Here is a 27,316-nt window from a genome sequence, read left to right as displayed (position 1 = left end):
TATTAATGGGGCTCAAAAGATTTCCGTTTTTATCCCATGTAATTCCTGGAGTATGTTTCATGAGAGCTAAGAAAGCTTTGGCATAATCCCTTTGAGCTGCTTTCATTCTAACATCAATCCTGTTATCTATGGCAGGTTTCGAATCGATAGTATTGGTGGGGAACGTCGTGCGAGGACCTATGGCCGCTATAAATGGCGGGTGGTTGTTTGGGGTTAATACATCTTGCAGAGCGCGTCTCTTTATATTTTTTAATGCAGTTGACGCCTTGACCGTCTAACCCGACAACGGTTTCCGCACTCTCTTTTCTTTTTTTTCCTCGTCCGTCTTTCTGTTTCGTTTTATGTTACGGCTCCCCGTAGAAGACTTGAGTAAAAATTGTTCTGCTGTTGATTTCGGGATGAGACAATATTCCTTCATTTTGTTAAAAGACCAGTTATGACACTAGCAGCCAGAGGTAACAGCGCAGAGAGTATAGCACCGCCCTGCTGTGTTCGCAGTAGTTTTTTTTTTTTAGTGTACTTACCCCCTTGTTGGCGAGTTTCCTTATGTGTTTTTTATATTTGTTCAGGGATTTCACAATCTTTGTATTTCGCGTAAGATTAGTTTTTAGGAAATTTAGAAACACTTCTGACAAGCAATCTATATGTTTCTTGTTCAACACTGCAATTACTTTTTTCCGCTTGTCGGGGGAGAGTTTAGCCAACAACAAAACAAGATCCTTGTGAACAAAGGCGAGGGGAGGTGCTTTTTTTTTTCTTCTTGTTGGTGAATTCGAGGTCATTAGGAAATATCTTGAGCGTCTATCCAACAGTCTTGACTCGGATCATAACCCAACCAAGATACAAAAAATTGTTTGCGACCGTTCACCACTCTCGATTTTTTTATGATGATGGGGAAACGTCCGGTAGCTGAACTTTGATAAGCTCCTCTTTGTAAAACAAGCCTTGGATGGGTTGATTGGATAAATCTTGCAAGGTATAACCATAGACTTCACAATCTCTTGACGGGAAACGGGGCGCGGGGCCGATTCGCAGGGGGCCGATTTTCAAAAATTTAAAATTTAAATATTTTCAAAACCAAAGCAGCTAGCGACCTGAAACTAAAACAGGCACCTCCCTTAGGCATATATGAGTCTCCATGAGCAGCGGTATCAAAAAATTCAAAGTCGTTCCCTAATAAAATCCCGATTAATTGTTTTTTATATAAGTATAACAAAACTTAAAAAGGCTATAAAATCCTCAGATTTTACGTTAGATGCACAAACATCACCAAATGCAGAGATAATCACTTATATTTTCAGAATCAATAGCAATATTTAGCATATCTTATAAGTTTTTGCCCGAAATAGCTACTTATTTTTTTTTTATTTAGTGCAATTTTTTACAAAAGTTTTTAACATCTAATAAATCACTTAATTTTCACATTAGAAACTTAATACTTGAGGAAAGCATGCAGAAACATCTTAATTTTACTCAACAAAAGCAAAATATTCATTTTTCTATATACAATCACAACTTATTTTGGTTGAATTCCGATGTCACTATTGCCGCAGCACGTCTTGCCGGCTATCTGGCCCTCGTCCCTGAACAATCACTTTAGCCTTTTGGCCTATGACTTGTGGGCCCCGGTCAGTTTCCTGGACTTGTACACGTCCCTGTTCCTCGCCGTCTCCTTCCTGCCCTCCTCGATACTGCTCCTCTTCCTGCCGGTCGGCTGCTTCAAGGCCTTGTTCTTCCTCGCTTCTGAGGTCACGTCCTTGGAGAAATTAGCACCGAAACAGTTGAAGAGGGACCTGCTGATGTGCGGCAAGATGGTGTTGGCCAGGTTGTGCCCCTCCTGGCACCTGTACCCCTGCAAGGTCGGGTCTGAGGCCGCCAGGAACTCCAGGAGGTGCCTGAACCCGTCCCTGTGGCGCATGGCAGGGAGAGGAACCTCAACCTGCGCTCCTTCTTGTCCTCCCTGCATCAGGGAGTCCCACAGCGACATCCCGAAGGACGCCAGGTGGGCCATTGGGAGATCTGGCCGCTTCAGGACCGCCCGGCCCGTCTCCAGCTCTCCCCTGTCGACCAGCTCGACCAGGGCGTCGAACATCACAGAGGGCGGGTCGCCCTCTCGAGCTCCACGGTAATCTTCATCTCCTCCTGCTGGGCAAGCTCCTGCTTGCAGCACTCAACCACAGAGGAGTTGGCCTGGACCTTCCTGGCCAGGTAGCCGGCGTAGTTGCCGACCGCGGCGAGAGCAACTCGTCCGTCGGCAGGTCCGGCTGGTCGTCGGCCAGCTCCCTGGCAAGCTGGGCCAGATCACCTCGTCGTCCTCCTTCTCCTCTGCCTTGGCCCGGTCCAGGTCGGCCTGCACGTCCCCGGGGAAGAACCCGACGAGCTTCAGCAAATGCAGGCGCTGGGCCAACCTGTTGCTCACCATGAAGTTCTGCACGCTCGTCCAGTAGTTGGCGCCGCACATGGTGCGGCACGCCAGAGTGCTCAGTCGGGTCAGAGTTGGCCTTCCCCATGCACACATACTCGACCCCGTAGGACGTAGTGAACAGCCCCTCACTACCACACTGCACTGAACACACCACTGCACTGCACACAACACTGAGTCACTGCACTGATGGCGTGGTACGGCTCCTCCACAGTTTACTCCACGGGGTCGCGGCGTCCTCATATCTTGTGTCTCCTCCGTCACTTCCACTCGATCCACTGCCTTCTGTGTCTTCTTGTATCGTCCTCTGGATCCTTGCAGTTGTGGGGAAGGGTACAGAGACGATGAATAACTGTAGGTCCTTTACTTGGAGAGTAAACAGAGGCAGGACAGCGATAATCCTTTACAGAGGGGAAGTGCCCAGCTGACTGCGTGCCTAAGGCGAGTTAGGCGACGCGGGAACTGAGCTGAGTTGCCATGTAGGCACTAACTAAACGTACATTTCTTGTTTCCTAATACGTAAAACTGTGGACTTCACTATCCTACAGTTATCATTCATTTTACGTAAAGATTTCAACCTAAAGTTACGCAAATTTGCCATTTTTTACACAACGTTTTCAAAGTGCACGCATGGTGCTATTTTATATAAGTTACCTTGAATCCTCGACCAAATCACTCTAGAGACACTCCTGCCTGCTTGTATGCACTAAAACTTGAAGATTTCGTCCTGTTTCCACTTAAATTCGGAGTAAGAACGCAGAGTGTGTTTGAGTTGTCGCAGTGAAAGTCGCCATAACAATCGGCCCCTTACGCGAAGCCAGCGCGCCAAGACTGAAGAGATTTCCCGTCAACTAGTTGTGAAGTCTATGGTATGACCCAATGGGGATTGTCGATAATCCACGCTTGCAATTTTAAATATTTCTTCTGTGTTTTGGATATGAAAGCCTCGGTTAAATTTAGAAGCTTTATCCGCGCCCACGAGTCGAACGTAGTCCCCGATGTTCAGCACACGACTGGCTTTACCTTGACGCTTTTCTCTTTTTTTATAATTATGCATTTTCTTAAACTGACGAATGATTCCTCGCGGGTCCTTCATGGCATGTACTTCGGCTGGGGGTTTTCCTAGACGTGCGTGAGGCGTGCGGTTATAGCTCTCGAGTACCTTCTGCAAGATGGAAATATACTCGAGTTTATTGTGAGCTGTCATCTACCTATATAGCCGTCCTTTTAGAGTTCTGATAAATCGCTCGGCAAGGCTGCTTTTTATCTCTTGGAAGTAAACGCTGTACATTTTTATGTCTTTACTTCGCAAATAGGTTTGAAGTGGGTAATTATATAACTCTTTGTCTCGGTCAACACAGAGTCTAGAGACCCCATTGAAAGTAATGTCTTCCTCTAGCAATGTCTTCATTGCCATTACCATCGATTTTGCATCTTTACGTTTAAGAGGCAGGGCTTTGGCGTACCTTGAAAATGCATCAACGCAGACTAAGATGTAATTATGACCTCCATTAAAGCGGGACAATTCTTTCATGTCCGCGAGATCTGCTTCTATGATAACTCGCGGTTTGGGACTGAGAATAGCGCGTCGCTTAAACTTATGGGGTTGTATCTTATGTAATGTGTGTGTTCTGCAACCTTCCATAAACTGTTCAACATCGCGCATAGAAACGCTGGGTTCAATGGCTCTCGCTGCTAAAAATAAAGGCCTCACTCCACTTAAGCCTCCAGGTACTTGAGGGTCTTCATAAAGTGACTTTAAAAGACGTGTATTGGATGGGGCTAGCATATCGCTCACTCTCTCCACGAGTACACAACCTCACAGGAGCCGTCGTTCGCTATATTTGATCTCAGTGATAGGACCTCGGGGGTAGTTATGCAGACGTCAGCCAGCAGATAGCCGTAAGGTTTTCCCGCAACAGCTCGCTTGTAGATACTGAGAAATGCCTTGGCTCTGTCACGACCAAACAATTGACGACCTAGAAGTTCAATTTGACCAAGATCTCTTTGTTTAAGCAAAACGAAATGAGTGCAATTGAGGGATATGCTTCGCGCATACTTACCCTGCATAAATAAGTTCTGAGAAATGAGTATGGAGCTAAGGCCAAGATGTCTGCCTTTAATAAAAACACTGGCGACGCTTTCATCATTGGCAGCGCGTAAAAAGTTATCGTCATATACTACTAACATAGCTTTATTTTTCTGACAGAGATCAATTTCCTGTTCTGGGTCTATAATGTCCTTACTAAGTATTACTTTATTTTGCAGCTCTGGCAAGTCTTCAATGGGATTATGTGTTGCACCGCAAATAAGAACTCGATAGAATTTGTCACAATATTTCCGCACAAGTCGCGTCACTAGCTGTGTTTTCCCAGATCCTGACGCGCCGGCCACAAATATCCTCCCTCCTCGCTCGCGGGGAAATAAATCGATAAGGTCTTCCCCATAACACTCTTCCATGGCAAAAGTCTCGCCATGAGTGAGCGTTTTTTTGCTGGCCCACTGATTTTAAAAGAGAGGGTGGGTGGGTGTAATGTGCAAGACGATCGTGGCCGAGCGGTTTTCTTCAAAGTATATTTTTCGTCCATACTGATCCGTCACCACTACCGCCACTGAATCTATAGCGTTCTTCGCCAACTTTTTATACAGAGGTCTTTGCACTGAGTAATAATTGTTACTCCCACCGTAAAGGAGAGTGGCTAAAATGTTCACAGTTTGGCTAGCAAATCGCGTGGGCTGGATTATGTCGCAATAGAGGTGGAGATAGTCCACGTCGGCGTGGGGGTCTGGCGGGAAATCGGCATTTACCTGGCGAAGCGAGTAATGTGACTCCTCATCCGTGACGAATATATCATAGTAATGATTAGGAATAAATCCAGGAATAGCCGCCAATCTGGGCTTAAATAACAAACTTATTTTGCAATAATTTAGAGTACCGCAGCCATCTATAGAGCGTTTGTGGTAGCATACAAAATTTTTGGTCCAACTCAGTATTCCGCCTTCTCCATTAAAATAATCCTTGTAATTTGTAAACCCAAACACTCCATTTAAAATAGCTTGCCAGTATGTATTAAGGTCAGCCACAATTGCGCTTATTTGCTTGCTCGTTATATTTTTCGAGGGAGACAGCGAGTACCGCAACTGTTTTCCTGAGGTGTCATTGAGCGTTTCTGTGTAAACTTCCACTATGGCTTCTTTGTCTTCTCGATGGAGGGTGTATACTTCTCTAGGAATAAAAATACAGTGTAAGGCAACCTGATAATCTCGGTCGGGGTGTAAATTTAACGGTATGATTTCATTTTTAAATGAACCCGGCACGTTGTCGGGATAAAGATCGCGACCTCCTAGGCTACTAAGGTATATTATATGTTCGTCCGCGCTCGTCATGTTTGCGATAAAGACTGAGCTTGTTATGGTTTAGGCTTTAGCTTTTAAGTAACAGATCAATGATTGCTTTTAGCGCGAGCTCTGTCGCCGTTACAGCCACTCGCGTGAGCTCCTTTGTCTGAAACCCAGCCCGGTAGGGGAGGGAATCTCCATGCCATTCTCGGGGGTGGGGAGGGTGAGGATAAAGGCGACCGTGGAGATGATGTTGACGCTGCTGGTAGCTGGCGCGATGGGAAGACATTGGTTTCTCTCCTCTTTCTTTTGTTTGATCGATTAACGTTCTCTACGTTGTATTTCCTATATCTTTTTTTCCATAGATTACACGCCACTGGTCTAGTTCCATGACTATACACACCCTTATCACCACTTTCACTTAAAGTATCCCCGACAACATTATGAGTAGTACTACTAGTAGTAGTAGTAGTAGTAGTAGTAGTACTAGCAGTAGTGGCAGTAGTGGCTCAACTAGTAGAAGCAGTTTGAGATGTTCTCCGCATTTGACGCAGATTCTCAGGTAAATCAGGGTGGCCATAATCTCTCGTAAAAACACGAGAAGGATTACCCGGTATGCTGTCATCAGAGAGCAGATGCACTCTTTTTGTTGTCTAATGCGCTTAAAGTCGCCTTCTCAATGGAGGTAGTGCATACCTGACCTTTCAGGGTGCGGATGCAATAGAGGCGTGCCTTATCCACCCCCGCCCCTTGCAGTACCTGTCTGTATTTTTCATGATTATAGTTTCTCAAACTATAGTGAGGTACCCCTTTAGCTTTTTTATTTCTGCATCCTCGCCGCTTGAGGGATCATGCAATTTGATAGAGTACATCTTAGGTTTCAGGCAAAGCACTTCCTTTATATGGGCCGCGCCCACTTCTGACTTGACATACCCCGCTTGACCTTTCTTGGAAGTGTCATAGGCGGGGTGGGTGGTGGGAAAGTTACTAAAATCCATTATGGATTTTATGAGTGGAAGCGAATAAAATTCACTAATGTCTTGGAAGTTAGAGATGCATATTGTGGCCGAATCTGTGTCGCCGTAAATATATGAGACATTGTCTGCGCCACAGGCTTTTCGAATTGTGTGGTAATAGAAGGCGTACATTTCAACCTTAGAAAGCTCCAAAATCTGATGTGTGAGTTTGTAATATGTCTTTTTTTTATTTTATGGCGATTGTGTGTTTTTGTTTTTAGGCTTAGCATGTATTTAGTCTGGATTAAGAAAGAACAAATTAGCCTGGATTAAGAAAGAACAAATAAAATAGACTAGATTAAGGTAATATAATAACTTGTCATACCATATTTTTCCACTATATTTCAATAAAAATGTATAAAATCTACTTTTCCCGTTCCTACCCCCTCACTGAAAAGACAATCGATATAACTCCAGTCAATATGAAAATCAACAGTAACACACACACACACGCACACACACACGCATATGCTGGCAAACTGAAAAAATCAATAGCGGGTAGAGGGAGAGGGAGGGGTAATGTTACCCTCAGACTGACCATCAAGTCACCGCTCGCGAGGGGTGGGGAATAGAGGGGGACACGCACACACATGCTGGCAAACTGGAAAAAAAAAATCAATAGCGGGAGGGGAAGAGGGAGAGGGAGGGGGAAAGGTAGCCACAGGCCTCCGCCCAACAAGTCACCGCTCACGCCAACCGATCCCTGGCAGGAGGGTGACGCCCCGACACGGTGCGAAAGGACGCCCATAACCGATCCCCCGGCAGGAGGGCGACGCCCCGGCATGGCACGAAAGGAGGCCCCTGGCCGATCCCCCGGCACTGGGGCGAAAGGACGCCCCGGCACGGCGCGAAAGGACGCCCCTAACCGATCCCCGGCACTGGGGCGAAAGGACGCCCCGGCACGATGCGAAAGGACGCCCCTAACCGATCCCCCGGCACTGGGGCGAAAGGACGCCCCTAACCGATCCCCGGCAGGAGGTGACGCCCCGGTACGGTGCGAATGGAGGCCCCTAGCCGATCCCCGGCACTGGGGCGAAAGGACGCCCTAACCGATCCCCGGCAGGAGGTGACGCCCCGGTACGGTGCGAATGGAGGCCCCCGATCCCCGGCACTGGGGCGAAAGAACGCCCTAACCGATCCCCGGCAGAAGGGTGACGCCCCGGTACGGTGCGAAGGAGGCCCCTACCCGATCCCCGGCACTGGGGCGAAAGGACGCCCGGCACGGTGAGAAAGACGCCCTAACCGATCCCCGAACAAGGCACCGCTCGCACTAACCGATCCCCGGAGGGCGACGCCCGGCACGGCGCGAATGGACGCCCCTAACCAATCCCCGGCAGGAGGGTGACGCTCAGGCCTCCGGGGGGTAGGGGGAGACACGATGGCGTGGAAGGTGGTGGGGTTTGGGGTGGGGTGGGGTTGGGGGTGGGGTTGGGGGTGGGGGGGGATGGTCACTTTGGGTAGGTTTATGACCACTACCCGGTTGGGTAGCGGGGAAGTCCCCTCGGCGGCTGGCTGCCCGCGCGGCTGGCTGGCCGCCCCGGCCGGCAAATTCGACGTTTAAAAATTTTCGACGTAATTTTTTCTGCTGCGAATTCTTGATCATGCTTGCGAATTATTTTGGTCCCGTCACTGTCGCCATTACATACTACTATAAAGGAATTGTACTGTACTGTAGTCATGCCCTGCCTGTGATTCTCCCGTCTCTTCCCTGCTGCAGGATAATGTCTGAGGGCGGCAGTCGGGGCGACGTGGCAATGAGGGCGGACGCGAACGTCCACAGGCCAGGGCTCACGCCGGAGGAGATGGCGGCCGGCTACGACGAGTGGTCCGAGAACTACGAGGAGATGGTGAGAGAGAGAGAGAGAGAGAGAGCTGCCTTTCGTACCACGGGCCTACGCAGAATCATAGGGTATCGCTGGAATGATTTTGCGTTAAACCGGCGACTACTCCGTGAGGTCCGGGAGTTAAGTGATGCGGCCCCTGGGGTACGCATCTGTAATCACCCGCTTCCCCGTCCCCTTAGATGATCTGGAAAGGCGGGTACCGTGGCCCCGCCATCACGCTGGAGGAGGCGCTGCGTTGCGTACCCCCGGAGCGGCGAGCCAAGGCCAGGGTGCTGGACGTGGCCGCCGGGACGGGCTGCGTGGGCAGCGAACTCCACCGGGAAGGCTTCAGGTGGGTGCCGCAGGGCCGCAGACAGGGGGATGTCCAGTCACCATACTTAAATATCCTCCAGTCCACTGCCTCCTGCCTGCCAGTGCCTCAGCCTCAACACGAATCCAACGCCAAGAGATGAAGATGATGTGTTGGAAATTACAGCAGCTTGTGTAGAGGCAGAGCCGCTGGGTGGGAACTGGGAGCGGGCAGGAGCGGCATTACTATAGTCCATCGAATCTAACTTAAAATTGAGCCCTGTGACCTGGCCCGGGGAAACCCCAATTGTTTACTGATCTAGCGATGACCTGCGCATGGCGTTCTGTCTCACTGTTAGTCTGTACGTTATCTATTTATGGAATTTACATACATTCATAATACGACTGCGTGGTGTTATGAATGGCTTGGGATTAGAGGGAAAGACAACGACTCAGTAAACCTCATGCAACGTTGCTGCCTGACGGACCTTGGCAACAGGCGCCAGGCCGCACCATTCAGCGTTACGCCACAATGGACAAATGAAGTAGATCTCACTCTCGCGCCCTGCGCTGCCATGCAGAGAGAGAGAGAGAGAGAGAGAGAGAGAGAGAGAGAGCCACCCTCTCCGAGGAGAGTAATGGAGTGATGTGGCACCAGCGCGGTCTCGTGGGGAATCCTTGGGTCGCGCCCACGGGCTCAAGTTAAAATCGATAGACTATACTATGTTAGGAATTAGGCCAGTTAACCGGGGGATTAGACAAATTAACTATTTCCCTTATGGAACTAGTCTCGGACCGAGAGTTCAAGTCAACTGTGAGTATCGTCTGAGCTCAAATAAGCCTTGGATGGTACTTAAATACTTCGGTCATCGGCTCCCAAACCGAGACAGAATCAACTTATTCACTGCCTGAAGATTAACCACATTTACCATAAAAGGAATAACAATAGTGAAGTGTTTCCTTTCATGAAATAATAACTAATTGTTCTTTACTGAATTAAAATTAAAGAACAAGGATAATTTAACCGATGGAAACAGAGAGGAAAGCCACGCCATCTGGCGAGAGAAATTCAAAATATCGCTTCAGACCCACGTGGTTGGTTTTCTCTCACTCCACCACCGGCCTTCACAAAGTAAAGACCAAGGCACCGCAGCCCACCCATTAACTCGGACGCAGTGTGCCTTCTATTACCTGACTGAGGGATACTACACCCGGCAACGAGACTTCAGAGACAACAATATCTTTTGAAACCCGCTTCTCAGCTAAGTGCCCCCAGCAGTTATTTGAGACAGATATATTTTTACTACACGGATCCGGTAGGATTATTATTTGTTCGGCTGTCTGGAGGTGCTTGTTGGATACCTTCACCACCTAATAGCTGGTAAGCACTTGTTTCTTTGGGATTGTCTGACGGGTGTGTTATTCACTTTGCGAGTGACCTAACTGTTGGGTAGGGTAAATTTACTGATTCCCAACAACTACTACTAATGCTATAACCTCTACTTATAATACTGCTACTACTTCAACTACTACAGCCACTCCCACAGGCACATAGACGCTGTGGACCCGTCGGAGGGCATGATGAAGCTGCGGGAGACTGGCATCTATACCAACGACTTCCTGGAGTTTATCGGCATCGGACACTCCACCGTGCCCAAAGGTATTTGTAATTTGTTTTTTTTTACATCAAAGGACACGGCTCAAGGGCAACAAGAAGAGTCCAAAAAAAAAGCCCGCTACTCGCCGCTCCCATAAAAGATAAAAGTAAAGAGTAGCCAAAAGAGAGGTCAATTTCGAGTGGAGAGGTGTCTTGATACACTCTTCTTGAAATAAGTCAAGTCATAGGCAGGAGGAAATACAGACGAAGGAAGGTTGTTCCAGAGTTTACCTCTTGCATAAGGGGTTTGGATAGTATAGGGATGAGCATGAGTAGAAAGTCGTGTGCAGCGGGGCCGCGGGAAGGAGGGAGGAATGCAGTTAGCAAGTTCAGAAGAGCAGTCATCATGAAGATATCGATAGAAGACAGAAAAAGAGGCAACATAGCGGAGGAATTTAAGAGGTAGAAGGTTGTCAGTAAAAGGAGGAGAGCTGATGAGACGAAGAGCCTTAGAATCCACTCTGTCCAGGAGAGCTGTGTGAGTGGAATTATTGTTATCGTTGTTGTTTCATATGTAAAGATTAATATACGTATTTTTCTTCTCTCTCTCTCTCTCTCTCTCTCTCTCTCTCTCTCTCTCTCTCTCTCTCTCTCTCTCTCTCTCTCTCTCTCAGACACATACGACCTGGTGGTCATCTCGGGCGGTATGGGCGAAGGTCACATCCCACTCAGTGGCCTCGACGACCTGGTGCGCGTCGCAAAGAACGGTGAGTGAGTGAGTGAGTGTTTTTACAACAAAGGAGACAGCTCAAGGGCACAAAGGAAACTAATATAAAAAAAAAGCCCGCTACTTGCTGCTCCTAAAAAAAAAAAAAAAAAAAATTCAAGAGGTGGCCGAAAGAGGGGTCAATTTCGGGAGGAGAGGTGTCCTGATACTCTCCTCTCCTGATACTCTCCTCTTGAAATAGTTCAAGTCGTAGGCAGGAGGAAATACAGATGAAGGAAGATTGTTCCAGAGTATACCAGCGTGAGGAATGAAAGAGTGAAGATGCTGGGTAACTCTTGCATAAGGGGTTTGGACAATATAGGGATGAGCATGAGTAGAAAGTCGTGTGCAGCGGGGCCGCGGGAGGGGGGAAGGCATGCTGTTAGCAAGTTCAGAAGAGCAGTCAGCGTGAAAATAGCGATAGAAAATTGAATGAGAGGCAACATCGCGACGGAATTTAAGAGGTAAAAGACTATCAGTTGGAGGAGGAGAGCTGATGAGACGAAGAGCCTTAGACTCCACTCTGTCCAGAAAAGCTGTTTGAGTGGAGCCCCCCCACACGTGAGATGCATACTCCATACGAGGGCGGACAAGGCCCCAGTGCATGGATAGCAACAGTGCGGGGGAGAAGAACCGGAGGAGACGATACAGAACGCCCAACCTCGATGAAGCTGATTTAGCGAGAGAGGAGATATGAAGTTTCCAGTTCGAGATTTTGAGTTAAGAATAGACCGAGAGTATTTAGTGTTGAAGGTGACAGCTAAGTGTTGTCGAAGAATAGGGAATAGGTGTTTGGAAGATTGTGAAGAGTTGATAGGTGGAGAAATTGAGTTTTTGAGGCATTGAAGGACACAAGGTTCCTTCTACCCCAATCGGAAATAATAGCAAGGTCTGAGGTTAAGCGTTCTGCAGCCTCCAGTCTGGAGTCGTGTACTTCTTGTTGGGATGGCCTTCTAATGGAAGAAGTTGAATAATGCGGAGTGGAGACGTCGGCGTATGAGTGGACAGGACAGCTTGTTATGGAAAGATCATTGATGAATAACAAGAAGAGAGTGGGTGATAGGACAGAGCCATGTGGAACACCACTGTTGATAGGTTTAGGGGAAGATCAGTGACTGTCTACCACAGCAGAGATAGAACGGCCGGAAAGGAAACTGGAGATAAGGGAACAGAGAGAGGGATATAATCCAAAAGAGGGCAGTTTAGAAAGCAAAGACTTGTACCAGACTCTATGGAAGGCTTTCGATATGTCTAGCGCAACTGAGAAAGTTTCACCGAAATGGCTAAGAGAGGATGACCAAGAGTCAGTTAAGAGAGCAAGAAGATCGCCAGTGGAACGCCCCTTGCGGAACCCATACTGGCGATCAGATAGAAGGTTATAAGTGGAAAGGTGCTTTTGATCTTCCGATTAAGGATTGATTCAAATGGCATGGAAGCATAGTTTTTAAGGACAATAGGAGGCACTCCATCAGGTCCATAAGCCTTCTGAGAGTTGAGGCCAGAGAGGGCATAGAAGACATCATTATGTAGAATCTTAGTAACAGGCATAAAGGAGTCAGAGGGGGTATGAGTAGGAGGAATATGCCCAGAATCGTCCAGGGTGGAGTTCTTACAGAAAGTTTGAGCGAAGAGTTCAGCCTTAGAGATAGATGAGACGGCAGTGCTCCCGTAAGTGTTATGGAGAGGAGGGAAAGAGGAAGAAGTGAAAGTGGTGATCTTATTGGTTAAGTGCCAGAAGTCACGGGAAGAATTAGAAAAAAAGCAAGGTGTTGACATTTTATATTGATGAAAGAGGTTTTGGTAAGTCGGATAATAGATTTGGCACGATTCCGGGCTGAAATGTAACGTTCATGGTTAGTAGGAGTGCGAAGGCTCTGGTGAGTTTGTGTGTGTGTGTGTGTGTGTGTGTGTGTGTGTGTGTGTGTGTGTGTGTGTGTGTGTGTATTTTGCAAGGTCCGCTGAGCGGGTGAAGGCGCTGGAAGCTGGATCCTCAGCTTAGATACTCGTGCGAGGACCCGTAGGTTAGCATTGTTCCTGGGCGTGCCGATCTTCCACCACGACTATTTCCCAAGGCCACTGAGAAGATTCACTGGGTTTTCATGGGCGGTTTTCCCGTTGAAGATCGTGACAGACGTGTAGAACCATCACTATAGGATCGCAAAACAGTTCATGGTAATCCCAGCAACTTTTACGAGAGGCTTTTCAAACAGGCGAACTTAGGCGCCGTTTAGGATGGGAAAGAGCCTACATAGAGACTTCAGGTTTGCCTGGAGTAAACCTTGAGGTGGTTTTCCTAGGGTGGGCTAGACGACGCGCCCCCTAGCGTAAGCCCCAATGATTAACTGATTTCCTCCTCTCCGGCACTCCAGGAGGCTTCGTGATCATCGTGATGCGCCATGAGTACCTACAGACCGTGCCTTCCTACAAGGACAAGCTGGAGCCTTACATGGACCAGCTGGAGGCGGACGGGAAGTGGAAGAAGGTAGGGAGCACCGGTGCCAGATTATCGTACTCAGAGCATAGTATTTACCGTTTTTTGACGCCCCACTATTGCCAAGAAACATCAGGAATTAACTATTTTAACGACAGATATAAATGGATCTAGTTATTGAGCCCCAGGAGAAAGTTATGGGGTCGGAAGTTGGTAAATATAAGAGGCTGAGTACAATTATCTGGCAACGTTGGTACAAGAAAACATTTACTTTAATCAAGGTTTATGTCTGGCGGGGCTGTTCACTGTATGGGCGCCTGTCACGACACACTGGTATAAGGAGATGGTCAGCAGCTGGCCAGGAGGAGAAGGTCACGTATTTGAAATGATGGTCATAATTCCTTCAGGTGGAGCGGCGCACCGTCCCAAACTATTTCTGTGACAAGGAGGGTCTCGTCTTCGTCATCCGCATCACTAAGCCTGAGTGAGGAGGAAGAGGAGGGAAAGGAAAGGAGAGAGATGAGGAGGAGGAGTTATAGTGGTGCTGTGTCAAGTCCGTCTCTGTGTAACAGCCTTGGCTTTCGTCGCGGCACTCGAGACTGAGGTGTGAATTATCATGCTCTGGCAACCTCTGGCAAGTCTACGCATAGGACACATTTGTCTGTATTAATCATATTATTGAAATTGTCGTAAAAATCTGTTTTAGATTATAAGGCTGAGGCTGCAAAATACTTAACCTCAGACCTTGCCATCATCTCCGATTGGGATAAAAGGAACCTTGTGTCCTTCAATGCCGCAAAAACCCAATTTATCCACCTATCCCTATTTTTCAACTACATTCAGCTGTCACCTTATAATTCTTCAAAACTAAATATCCTCGGTCTAACCTAAACTCAAAATCTTAACTGGAAACTTCACATCTCTTCTCTCACTAAATCAGCTTCCTCGAGGTTGGGCGTTCTGTATCGTCTCCTCCAGTTCTTCTCCCCCGCACAGTTGCTATCCATATACAGAGGCCTTGTCCGCTTTCGTATGGAGTATGCATCGCACGTGTGTGGGGGGCTCCACTCACACAGCTCTTCTCTATCTTTCGGCCACTCCTCTGTTGTAAAAAAAATATATATAATAAGGTCACTGATTATGTAGCTGTGTGTGTGTGTGCATGTGTGTGCAAGTTGCCAGAACACGATAACGAAGACCTCAGACTCGTGTGCTGCGACTATAGTATACGTTTAGGAATGCTTGGTCTGGGTCTTGGGGTCTTGATGATGTACAGACATGTATATCTATAATAAACGGGTGCTTACTTCCTCTCAGAATCATGTTAATCTTTGTTTGTTTCTCAAGTTAATTTAAGTGATTACTCTTCCTAATTTTAAATGCGTCTGCTGTTCCTAATGTGTAATGCGTCTGCTGTTCCTAATTTTAAAAACGTCTGATGTTCCTAATTTTAAAAGCGTCTGCTGTTCCTAATTTTAAAAACGTCTGATGTTCCTAATTTTAAAAGCGTCTGATGTTGCCCTACGTGGCGCAATGCAGAGGAAGTTAACTTATTTAATCTGAAAGTAATGTGAAATGATCAGAAAGTAAAGTTAAGTAACAGAGTAGTGAAGTATATGTGGCAGTGAGCATGTGGAAGGATGAGATGGAACGAGAGAACAAAGATTAACGAAGAGAATAAAAACACTTGCTCCCATCCCTCCCTCCTCCATACTTCCTTCCTCGAACAGAGTCGTCCGCCACTGGAACAGCCTCCCCGCAGAAGTCCTCCGTGCGGAAACGATCAACTCCATTTCCACTGACAGTAACTTTACTGCGTCGGGAGTGAACTGAACGTATCCGGGAGTAGCAGAAGTGCTTTAATTCTTTCCACAGGTCACTTAATGTTCTTAGTTATTAGCTTTTCTTCTTCTATTATTAGATATCATCATCAACATCTTAATTTCGTTTAACGTCCGTTTTCACTCTTCCTGAGCGGTTGGACGCTTTATGGGTCTCCTCTATTCTGCTCTGTCTTCTGCCTGATGCTCATCCAATCCCATCACTGCCAAGTCTTCCTGTATACACCTTCTCCACGTTTTCCTAGGTCTACCAACTGGTCTCCTTCCTTTTACTTTCAATCTCTCCAAAACTCCCAGCACTGTATCCTCCCCTGCTTTTCACATGTCCAAACTATAGGAGTCTCCCTTCTGAGCACTGTTTCCAGGTTCTCTACTCCACATCATTTACCCACATCTAGCTGCACTGGACACCCTGTCTTGCCAATCTCTCCACAACTCCCAGCACTGTATCCTCCCCTGCTCCCTTCACATGTCCAAACCATCGGAGTATTTCCCTTCTGAGCACTGTTTCCAGGTCCTCTACTCCACATCTGTTAGTTACATCTGCACTGGGCACCCTGTCTTGCCAATCTCTCCAAACCTCCCAGCACTGTATCCTCCCCTGCTCTGTTCACATGTCCAAACCTTCGGAGTCTTTCCCATCGGAAGGAGTTTCTTTTCAAACCGAGTCATCCGTCACTGGAACAATCTTCCTTCAGAAGTAGTAAATGCGAATACTATCAACTCCTTCAAATATAGAATCGACCGTCACTTCGCTGCGTCGGGAGTAAACTGAATATTGAGGTGCTTTCATCTGCTCCCCAGGCCCCAAGTGGCTGTCGAGCAGATTAAATCACCAAAGCGGGCAACCTCGTAATGAGCCAATAGGCTTTCTGTTGCCTGCATTTCCATGTTTCCATGTTTCTGAGGTAGTGGCGGAGTGGTTAGCGTGCCGGCCCCGCATTCGCAGCGTTGATGATGATGAGGGTTCGAATCCGCCGCTACCACCTGGGATTTTTCAGTCACCGCCGAGGGGCCTAAGACTACCCACATGCTGTCCTGAAGACTACCCACCAACCCGAACTCTACAAGAAGCTATGCAAGTGAAATCAAGAATGATCTCCGGGGGACAGCATGAGCCAATAATAATTGCGCCACTATAAACAATTGTCTGCGCCATAACGGGCTCGGGCCCACCATCAGCCCCCTAGTAAAAAAAAAAAACCTACCGGCGCTTTAGGTCACATGTAAAAAAGGAAAAAAGAAACTGTTTCCAGGTCCTCTACTCCACATCTGAAAAGCTACATCTGCACCGGACACCCTATCTTACCATTTTCTCCACAGTTCCCAGCACTGTATCCTCCCCTGCTCTCTTTACATGTCCAAACCATCGGAGTCTTTCCCTTCTGATCACTGTTTCCATGCAGGTCCTCTACTCCACATCTGTTAGCTACATCTGCACTGGATGGACACCCTTCTATTATGAGATATGTAACAAAGAATAAAAAAGAGAATAAATTGTTCTCCCGCCCCCTCCCTCCCTCCTTCCTTGCTTCCTTGAATTGAGTCGTCCGCCACTGTAACAACCTTCCTGCAAGAGTGGTTAGCGCATACTGTGTGATTTTCAGTTAATACAAGAAACATGTGTGCAATATTCATGCAGTGGAGGGAATGATAAGACTTGTAATATGATAATAGAAAACAGTAAAGGAAGGAATATTAATTAAGTGCATGAAACCAATTATAATAATTTTCCACAGCTAGAGGTCGTTTTTTTCTTGTTCTTGTTTTAATAGTTTTTTTCTTCTTCTATATGAGAGAGATAATAATAATAATAATAATAATAATAATAATAATAATAATAATGCTAATAATTACAATAACAGTAATATGAGAATTGTGATAAAGGAGAAGAGAGGAAGAAGATAAAAGAAAAAAGACGGAGAAAGTAGAGAATTACAGAAGAATAAAGAAGAGGAAAGAAGGAATGGAGGAAACAGAAGGAAGGGAAATAGAAATAATGGAAATATATAGCAATAGAGCGGGTCAAGGGGGGACGGGGGGGGGGGGCGGTACTCGGCTCACCTCAAAACAAAATAACGTGACTGAGAAAGAGTAAGGGAGGAGAGGGAGATAAAGTAAGGGAGGAGGGAGGTGGAAACAGGGAAGGGAGGAGAGGACGAAAAGGAAGGAGAGGGAGAGAAAGAGAAAGGGAGGAGAGAAGATGGAAGAGAAGGGAGGGGAGAGGGAGAGAAAGGAGGGGATGGAGTGAAAGGGAGGAGAGAGAGAATAAGGCAGGAAAGGAGGGGATGGAGGGAGGTAAGGAGTAAGGGAGGTAAGTAAAGGAAGGTGAGGGAGAGAAAAAATAAGGGAGGAGAGGAGGGGATGGAGGAAAAGGAAGGAGGTAAGGGAAATGAGTAAGGCGAGGTTCCCACTATTCCGTTTTGACGGATCCGTCGACGTTAATAATGACCTCAAAACGACGTCAGCGAAATAAAGGCCGCTCGGCACGGATGATCCACTCCGTCGGTCCATCGCTTATCATTTGTTGACAAACATATGGACAGCATTAGCCACAACGACCTCTTGTATATGTTATTTTGTAGCTAAGTACTTATATTTCATATTTTCATGATATGTAGGATACAGAATTTTCAATCAGTAGAACACTATCTCTCCTCCTCTAAACCTCACCTTCACTTCCTCACCGAAACACAGGTCTCTGAGGCTACTGACAGCAATCTCTACTCTGTTCCCTCCTACTATCTCTATCCTAAATTTCAATCCAAAGCTGGATGTTGCGTCTACGTGCGCAACGACATCACTTGCTCTCGTGTACACGACCTTGACTCTTCTGAATTTTCCACCTTCCCTCCATCTTGGGAGATTTCAATGTTCACCACCAGCTTTGGCTTTCATCCTCTTTCACTGACCAGCCTGGTGAACAAGCCTACAACTTTGCCCTCCTCAATGACCTAGAGCAGTTGGTTCAGCACCCTACACGTATTCCCGACCGTCTTGGAGACCGGCCCAACATACCTTACCTCTAACCCTTCTGGTTATTCTGTCAAACTGTTCTCTCCGTTGGGCTCCTCCGATCACTACCTTATTTCAGTATCCTGTCCTTTCGCTCCTCTACATCCTCTGGACCCAATGAAGAGGCGATGCTTCTGGCATTTTGCTTCAGCTCGGTGGGACGACCTGAGGATGTACTTTCCCGTGGAATGATTACTGCTTCCTGGATAGAGACCTCTCTGTGTGCGCTCAGCGCATCACAAAGGTGATTGTCTCTGGAATGGAGGAATACATTCCTCGTTCTTTCTCTACTCCTCACGCTAAAAAGCCTTGGTTTAATCACGCTTGTTCACGTGCTGTCAATGATAGAGAGGCAGCTCACAAAAGATACCAGAGCCTTCAAACTAATGCTAATTATGAACTTTACATTTCTGCCCGGAATCGACTAACCAAAAACTCTTTCATTAATAGAAAATGCCAAAACCTTGCTTTCTCTAACTCTTCCCGTGACTTCTGGCATCTAGCCAGAAACATCTCCTCCAACTTCACTTCTTCATCTTTCCCTCCAATCCTTAGTCCTGACGGCAACACTGCCGTCTCATCTATCTCTAAGGCTGAACTCTTCTCTCAAACTTTTTATAAAAACTCCACTCTGGACGATTCTGGGCATATTCCTCCAACTCATCCCCCCTCTGACTCCTTTATGCCTGTTATTAAAATTATTCCAAATGATGTTTTCTATACCCTAGGGTATAGGGTATAGAGTTGAGGCCAGAGAGCTCTCTGGCCTCAACTCTCAGAAGGGTTATGGACCTGATGGAGTGCCTCCTATTGTCCTTAAAAACTGTGCTTCCGTGCTGACACCCTGCCTGGTCAAACTCTTTCGTCTCTGCCTATCAACATCTATCTTTCCTTCCTGCTGGAAGTATGCTTTTGTACAGCCTGTGCCTAAGAAGGGTGACCGTTCCAATCCCTCAAACTACCGCCCTATAGCTTTACTTTCCTGTCTATCTTAAGCTTTTGAATCAATCCTTAACTGGAAGATTCAAAAGCACCTTTCCACTTCTAACTTTCTATCAGATCGCCAGTATGGGTTCCCCAAGTGGCGTTCTACTGGCCATCTGCTTGCTCTCTTAACTGACTCTTGGTCATCCTCTCTTAGGCGTTTCGGTGAAACTTTCTCAGTTGCGCTAGACATATCGAAAGCCTTCGATAGAGTCTGGCACAGGTCTTTGCTTTCTAAACTGCCCTCTTTCGGATTCTATCCCTCTCTCTGTTCCTTTATCTCCAGTTTCCTTTCCGGCCGTTGTATCTCTGCGGTGGTAGACGGTCACTGTTCTTCCCCTAAACCTATCAACAGTGGTGTTCCACAGGGCTCTGTCCTATCACCCACTCTCTTCTTGTTATTCATCAATGATATTCTTTCCATAACAAACCGTTCTGTCCACTCATGCGCCGACGATTCCACTCTGCAGTATTCAACTTCTTTCAATAAAAGGCCATCCCAACAGGAAGTACACGACTCCAGACTGGAGGCTGCAGAACGCTTAACCTCAGACTTTGCTATCATTTCTGATTGGGGTAGAAGGAACCTTGTGTCCTTCGATGCCTCAAAAACCCAATTTCTCCACCTATCAGCTCAACACAATCTTTCAAACACCTATCCCCTATTCTTCGACAACACTCAGCTGTCACCTTCTTCAACATTAGATATCCTTTGTATATCCTTAACTCAAAATCTCAACTGGAAACTTCATATCTCTTCTCTCGCTAAATCAGCTTCCTCGAGGTTGGGAGTTCTGTATCGTCTCCGCCAGTTTTTCTCCCCCGCACAGTTGCTATCCATGTACAGGGGCCTTGTCCGCCCTCGTATGGAGTATGCATCTCACGTGTGTGGGGGCTCCACCCACACAGCTCTTCTGGACAGAGTGGAGTCTAAGGCTCTTCGTCTCATCAGCTCTCCTCTTCCAACTGATAGTCTTCTACCTCTTAAATTCCGTCGCGATGTTGCCTCTCTTTCTATCTTCTATCGCTATTTTCACGCTGACTGCTCTTCTGAACTTGATTCCGCGGCCCCGCTGCACACGACGTTTTACTCATGGTCATCCCTATACTGTCCAAACCCCTTATGCAAGAGTTAACCAGCATCTTCACTCTTTCATCCCTCACGCTGATAAACTCTGTAACAGCCTTCCTTCATCTGTATTTCCTCCTGCCTACGACTTGAACTCTTTCAAGAGGAGGGTATCATGACACCTCTCCTACCGAAATTGACCCCTCTTTCGGACACCTCTTTTGACTCTTTTTTTTAGGAGCAGCGAGCAGCGGGCTTTTTTTATTATTGTTTCCTTTTTGTGTGCCCTTGAGCTGTCTCCTTTGTTGTAAAAAAAAAAAAAAAGTGTTTTACGTTGTTCTGTCGGATATTGTGTACCAACATACAGGCGGAGAATCCTATTGGCTGTTGTGAGCCATCTGGAGTGGTTTAGGTTTCCTGGATTTCTCCTTGACAGTGTGTCAGGAACAGTCCTGTTAGAGATTGCTTTTCCCAATTGGTCCTGCGAAGCCATGTGGCCCACTTGTTTTACCATCGAGATTTTCAAAAAGGTGACGTAGTGACAGCACATTGCCATGGAGCAGACGGATGAACCAATGAACTGGGTGGGCAAGGCTTTTCTCAATTTTACAAATCACCTGTTGCCGCCACCACAAACTATCTCAGAGAGGTTCAACTTGCTCACTGTTTCTGTATTTCACTCACCGCTCACCAAGTTCACAAGTGGACAAACTAGAACAAAACCAGGGAAATTAATGTTTTTTCCTGCTGTGTATTCCCCCACTGAGCATGCGTGGTGGACAGCAGTGACACTTATTTTTACCAAGAGGTATTTCTCGCAACACCGGCCCGTGTAGTGGGCCACCGCCGTCATGTCCCTTCTGCACTGCATATTTTCGTCGCCCCGCAGTGTCGAATAAATTTAAACTACTCCAACATAACTTGACTAACCTAGCTAACAGGGGTCTTCCCTCCCTCGAATCCCATGGGTGTTACGCTCTCCCCCATTGCGCCCATTGGCGTTTCTAGCAGTTTGTGACGCACATATATGGGGTTTAAAATACATGAGGAGCCCCCCCCACATGTGCGATGCATACTTCATACGAGGGCGGACAAGGCCCCTGTATATGGATAGCAACTGTGCGGGGGAGAAGAACTGGCGGAGACGATACAGAACGCCCAACCTCGAGGAAGCTGATTTAGTGAGAGAGGAGATGTGAAGTTTCCAGTTAAGATTTTGAGTTAAGATTAGACCGAGGATGTTTAGTATTCAAGATGGTGAAAGCTGAGTGTTGTCGAAAAACAGGGGATAGGTGTTTGAAAGATTGTGTCGAGTTAATAGGTGGATAAATTGGGTTTTTGAGGCATTGAAGGACACAAGGTTCCTTTTACCCCAATCGGAAATGATAGTAAGGTTTGAGGTTAAGCGTTCTGCAGCCTCCAGTCTGGAGTCATGTAATTCCTGTTGTGAGGGTCTTCTGTTGAAAGAAGTTGAATAATGCAGAGTGGAGTCATCAGCGTATGAGTAGATAGGACAGTTTGTTATGGAAAAAATATCATTTATGAATAACAGGAAAAGAGTGGGTGATAGGACAGAGCCCTGTGGAACACCACTGTTAATAGGTTTAAGGGAAGAACAGTGACCGTCTACCACAGCAGAGATAGAACGGTCGGAAAGGAAATTGGAGATAAAGGAACAGAGAGAAGGATAGAATCCGAAAGAGGGCAGTTTAGAAAGCAAAGACTTGTGCTAGACTCTATCGAAGGCTTTCGATATGTCTAGCGCAACTGAGAAAGTTTCACCGAGGCTAAGAGAAGATGACCAAGAATCAGTTGAGAGAGAAAGAAGATCGCCAGTAGAACTCCCCTTATGGAACCCATACTGGCGATCAGACAGAAGGTTAGAAGTGGAGAGGTGCTTTTGAATCTTCCGGTTAAGGATTGATTCAAAAGCTTTAGATAGACAGGAAAGTAAAGCTATAGAGCAGTAGTTTGAGGGATTGGAACAGTCACCCTTCTTAGGCACAGGCTGTACGAAGGCGTACTTCCAGTAAGAAGGAAAGGTAGATGTTGATAGGCAGAGGCGAAAGAGTTTGACTAGGTAGCATAGTTTATAAGGACAATAGGAAGCACTCCATCAGGTCCATAAGCCTTCTGAGAGTTGAGGCCAGAGAGGGCATAGAAAACATCATTCCTAAGAATCTTAATAACAGACATAAAGGAGTCAGAGGGGGGATAAATAGGAGGAATATGCCCAGAATCGTCCAGACTGGAGTTGTTACAAAAAGTTTGAGCAAAGAGCTCAGCCTTAGAGATATATGAGACGGCAGTGCTGCTGTCTGGGTTAAGAAGAGGCGGGAAAGAGGAAGAAGTGAACTCTTGAAAGAGTTGAAGTCGTAGGCAGGAGGAAATACAGATGAAGGAAGATTGTTCCAGAGTTTACCAGCGTGAGGCATGAAAGAGTGAAGATGCTGGTTGACTCTTGCATAAGGGGTTTGGACAGTATAGGGATGAGTATGAGTAGAAAGTCGTGTGCAGCGGGGCCGCGGAAGGGGACGAGGCATACAGTTAGCAAGTTCAAAAGAGCAGTCAGCATGAAAATATCGATAGAAGATAAAAAGAGAGGCAACATGGCGGCAGAATTTGAGAGGTAGAAGACTATCAGTGTGAGGAGGAGAGCTGATGAGACGAAGAAACTTTGACTCCACTCTGTCAAGGAGAGTTTTGTGAGTGGACACCCCCCCGCACACATGAGATGCATACTCCATACGAGGGCGTTGACATTTGCTATGGATAAAGGCGTTTTTGTTAAGTCGAAGAATATAATTGGCACGATTCCGGGCGGAAATGTAAAGATCAAGGTTAGCGGGTGTTCGAAGGCTCTGGTAGCGTTTGTGAGCTGCCTCTCTATCTTAGACAGCACGAGAACAAGCGTGATTAAACCAAGGCTTTTTAGCATGGGGAATAGAGAAAGTACGTGGAATATATACCTCCATTCCAGAGACACTCACATCTTTGATGCGGTGGGCACACACAGAGGGGTCTCTGTTGTGGAAGCAGTAATCATTCCACGGGAAATCGGAAAAGTACATCCTTAGGTCGTCCCACCGAGCTGAAGCAAAGTACCAGAAGTATCGACTCTTCGGTGCTTCCAGAGGATGTACAGGAGCAATAGGATAGGATACATAAATAAGGTTGCGATCGTAGGAGCCCAACGGAGAGAACAGTTTGACAGAGTAAGCAGAAGGGTTAGAGGTAAGGAAGATGTCTAGTATGTTGGGCCGGTCTCCAAGACGGTCGGGAATACGTGTGTAGCAAGCCACCGCTGAAACGGTCGCGTACTCTCCTCCGATGAGACAAGGAAAATGGTGTGGCAGCACAGACTCAATTAGTGAATGTTTTGATGTTCTTGTCTCTCGTCGCGCTCCTTGTTGTCCGTGTTGCGTCTTTAATGTTTGTCTCTCTTGTTACTCGTTTATCTTCCACTGTCTGTCCTCGTCCTCCTATTGTTAAGTCATACATATTGTTTACTACACACACTAACATTTATATGTCATCTAAACCATACAACATTCATACACACCCATACACACACAAACACATTTTCTGTATGTTTTGTTTGTCCTTATGACCTGTACGATTTTTATGTCAATAAACAACCCTGACGGATATTGACTTTCTCTATCTGTGAACCAATTAGCACTCGGAACACTCGCTACCACCTACAATTGGTGACCCCGGAGTGTTGCTATGGTTCAAGGTGGCTTGTAAACCGGTGCCGTTTATAAGGGCACTCTCTCCCTTAGCGGTGGACCTGGGCCCGTATCCTCGAGAGCTATTAACTTTTACTCTTAAAGTTACTATCAAAGTTAATAGTTTCAAATTATTAAGAGTAAAAGCTATCCTTGTCAACTTTGAGTGTAAGTATTAGCAAATCCTGGCTACTATTATCTTCTTCTTCTTCTTCTTTATGGCGTGCTCGTTGCTAAGGACGCCTCCGTGCAAAACGTAAACATCCGACATGAATTAAGTATATATTTCAAAAGAAAAATAAAGAAAACATGTATAAATGTACAACAGAAACATAATAAATGGCAAACACAAGAAAATACTGAGTTTTGTGGCAGATAGAAACAATACCGTTATCTTCCCTCCTGCGTCACGATTTGCTCTGCTGAAATTACCGCACCATAACCACGTCATCTGCCCCAATGAGCACATCTACGGGCCGGGGAACCAGCGCAGAAAAGGAGTAAGTTTAATTGGTCGCCCGATGAAACGGTCTTCTTACATCAAATTCAAGAAAAAATACGTATAATCAGAGGGTGTTATGGGAAGAGTATCACCCCTGAGGATAAGAAGAGAGCGTGGACTGAAGTGGCAGAAGCTGTAACAAGGTTAGTAATCACATATTCATGGTTCAATTAGCTTACAAACTAACCTAACCTAATCAATTGGGTATTTTTTGCATAATAACACAAGCACTGACCTTCCAAACAGAACATATATTTTTATTCTGTATCTGAATAGTTTCATTATGACAATTTCTGCCACGACCCCCTCTCCCTCAACAACCTAACATATATAAACCTAACCATGCCAAACCTGCCCCGTCCTACCGAGCACATCCTAACTTAACATGCCAAGTTTGTTGGGGGGGAAGAGGGGGTTGGTATAGATAATTAAGGCATATTTGCCCTTTTTTTATTCTTTATTTATTTTTATTTGTTTATTATTTATTTTTATTGGGGGAGGATGCTAGGCATGCCAGACTGTGGACACTTTTACAAGTACTTTATGTCAAGACTATATGGGAACAGGTAGGTTTCGTGAGAATGGTAAAGTAAGATTAAAATAGTATATTTATAGCATTGGTCAAACAGATTATGGTGATATAATGTTAGATTGGAATGTACTCAAGATAATGAAATTAAGGTTAACGCTTTTATTTTTTTTGTTACATATTCACATATCCATGATTCAAGTAACTTGCAAACTAACCTAACCTCGGGGAGGCGGTGGCTGAATCGACAGAGTAACAGCCCCGCGTTCAGGAGGACGCGAGTTCAATCCCCGCCCGGTGCCACCTAGCTAGGATTTTTCAGCCGCCGCCGAGTGGCTTAAAACTACCCACATGCTGTCCAGAAAACCACCTATCAACCCGGACTCTAGATTATAGGATTAAAGATGAGCTCCGGGAGGGCAGCATGAGCTAATGCAAGATGGCGCCACTATAAACACTCGCCTGCGCCAGAACGGGCTGGGCCAACCATCAGGACCCACCGGGAAGAAGCCTTGGGCCAACCATCAGGCCCCACCGGGAAGAAGCCTACCGGCGCTATAGGCCGCCACCTAAAAAAAAAAAAAAAAAAAAGGGTATTTTTGTATACAAACACAACCACATATTTTCAAAACAGGACATACTTTTTCCTACTGCTCCATGTGAATAGCATCATCATGACCATTTCTGCTGCAACCCCCACTCCCTCAACAATATAACATAACTAAGCCAACTCCTGCTAAACCTGTCCTACCTAACACGTCCTAACCTAACATGGTAGGTCCCCAAGTTTGTTAGGGTGGAAAGGGGGTTAGTATAAGAGAGTCAAGTCATATTTACCTGTTATTTTATTTATTCCTTATTTAGATTTTTTTTTTTTGGGGGGGGGGGCGGGCATGCCACTCTCTCAACACTTTTACAAGTATTTTATGTTAAGACTATATCGGAATAGGTAGATTTAATGAGAATGGTAAAGTAAGATTAAAATATTATTTTGATAGCATTGGTCAAACAGTTTCTGGTGATATAATGTTAGGTTAGAAGTACTCAAAAGAATGGAATTAAGATTAATACTTAGATTTTTTTTGTATAGCTGTATTGTGTAATATCATCCTACTTAGAGAAAAGCATTTTAGAAAAGTAGGTAATGAAAAGTAGTATTTATGGCCATGTTCATAACAACTAAAAAGTTAATGTCTAATGATGCATGTAAATAAAATACCGGTACTGATTTAGCTTTCCATCACAGCAAGTATTAAATGTTATTGGAGAAGGTATGGGAAATAAATAGCATGCCATAGTGAAGCGATTAAGAAACTTGCTTAACATTTATACCCTGACAGTGCCTTCCCTGGGAGTGGACCCCGAACGCAGGATGACTGTGAGAGGCGTTGGTACAACGTACAACAAAAATCAAAGCCTCGCATTGCCAAGTGCAAGAATGAGTAGCGGCAGACTGGTATTTATTTTTAGTTGTTATGTCTTTATATGTAAAACTTATATTAGTTAGTTTTTTTATGTGCTCACAGAATGCAGCTATACTGGCCACAATGCCTTTATTTCAGCTTAAAGTTAATAAGTTCATAGCAGTGAACTGCATATTTGATATATAATTTTTTTTAATGTCCATCTGTCAATGACTATCAATCTATCTAAATACCTTGGCTATCTTCCCCCAATGAAGGGTGGTAGCCAAGACAGGCACACACTCACTCACACATTCACCCTCATGTACACCACTCTCTCAGCTGCACAGCCCCTGAGGGAGTAAAAAAGGCCCTCACTGCCCTCACTGTATAGGGCAGGGGACCAGACAGGGAACTTTCACACCAAGGCCTCTCAGCATACACTGGTTTACCCCTGCCCCTTCATAACAATGACATTTCCCCCAGCACCTGAGTGCCCCACACGTGTGGCACCACAGATACGCAGGCGCCTACCTAAC

At 46.1% G+C, this 27,316-nt stretch overlaps 1 protein-coding gene across 2 annotated transcripts in view; it reads left to right on the top strand.

Annotated features, from left to right (window-relative positions):
- The window catches only part of LOC127002443 (demethylmenaquinone methyltransferase-like), a 38,139-nt gene extending 21,142 nt beyond the window's left edge, over positions 1 to 16,997 (top strand). The window contains exons 2-7 of one of the 2 annotated variants that reach the window (XM_050868408.1): positions 8,495 to 8,624; positions 8,801 to 8,952; positions 10,457 to 10,569; positions 11,181 to 11,273; positions 13,642 to 13,754; positions 16,546 to 16,997. In XM_050868408.1, coding sequence (XP_050724365.1) covers positions 8,499 to 8,624; positions 8,801 to 8,952; positions 10,457 to 10,569; positions 11,181 to 11,273; positions 13,642 to 13,754; positions 16,546 to 16,686 — 738 coding nt within the window. In that variant the 5' untranslated portion in view covers positions 8,495 to 8,498 and the 3' untranslated portion in view covers positions 16,687 to 16,997. Of the gene's footprint in view, positions 1 to 8,494; positions 8,625 to 8,800; positions 8,953 to 10,444; positions 10,570 to 11,180; positions 11,274 to 13,641; positions 13,755 to 14,110; positions 14,511 to 16,545 lie in introns of those variants that run through there. The other variant, XM_050868409.1, reaches the window with a different exon arrangement.
- The last annotated feature ends 10,319 nt before the right edge of the window (positions 16,998 to 27,316 follow it).

Source organism: Eriocheir sinensis, chromosome 23 (assembly GCF_024679095.1).
Source record: "Eriocheir sinensis breed Jianghai 21 chromosome 23, ASM2467909v1, whole genome shotgun sequence".
NCBI classification, from domain to species: Eukaryota; Metazoa; Arthropoda; class Malacostraca; order Decapoda; family Varunidae; genus Eriocheir; species Eriocheir sinensis.
The sequence above is the reverse complement of the archived record's forward strand: the minus strand, read 5'-3'. Positions and strand labels throughout refer to the sequence as shown.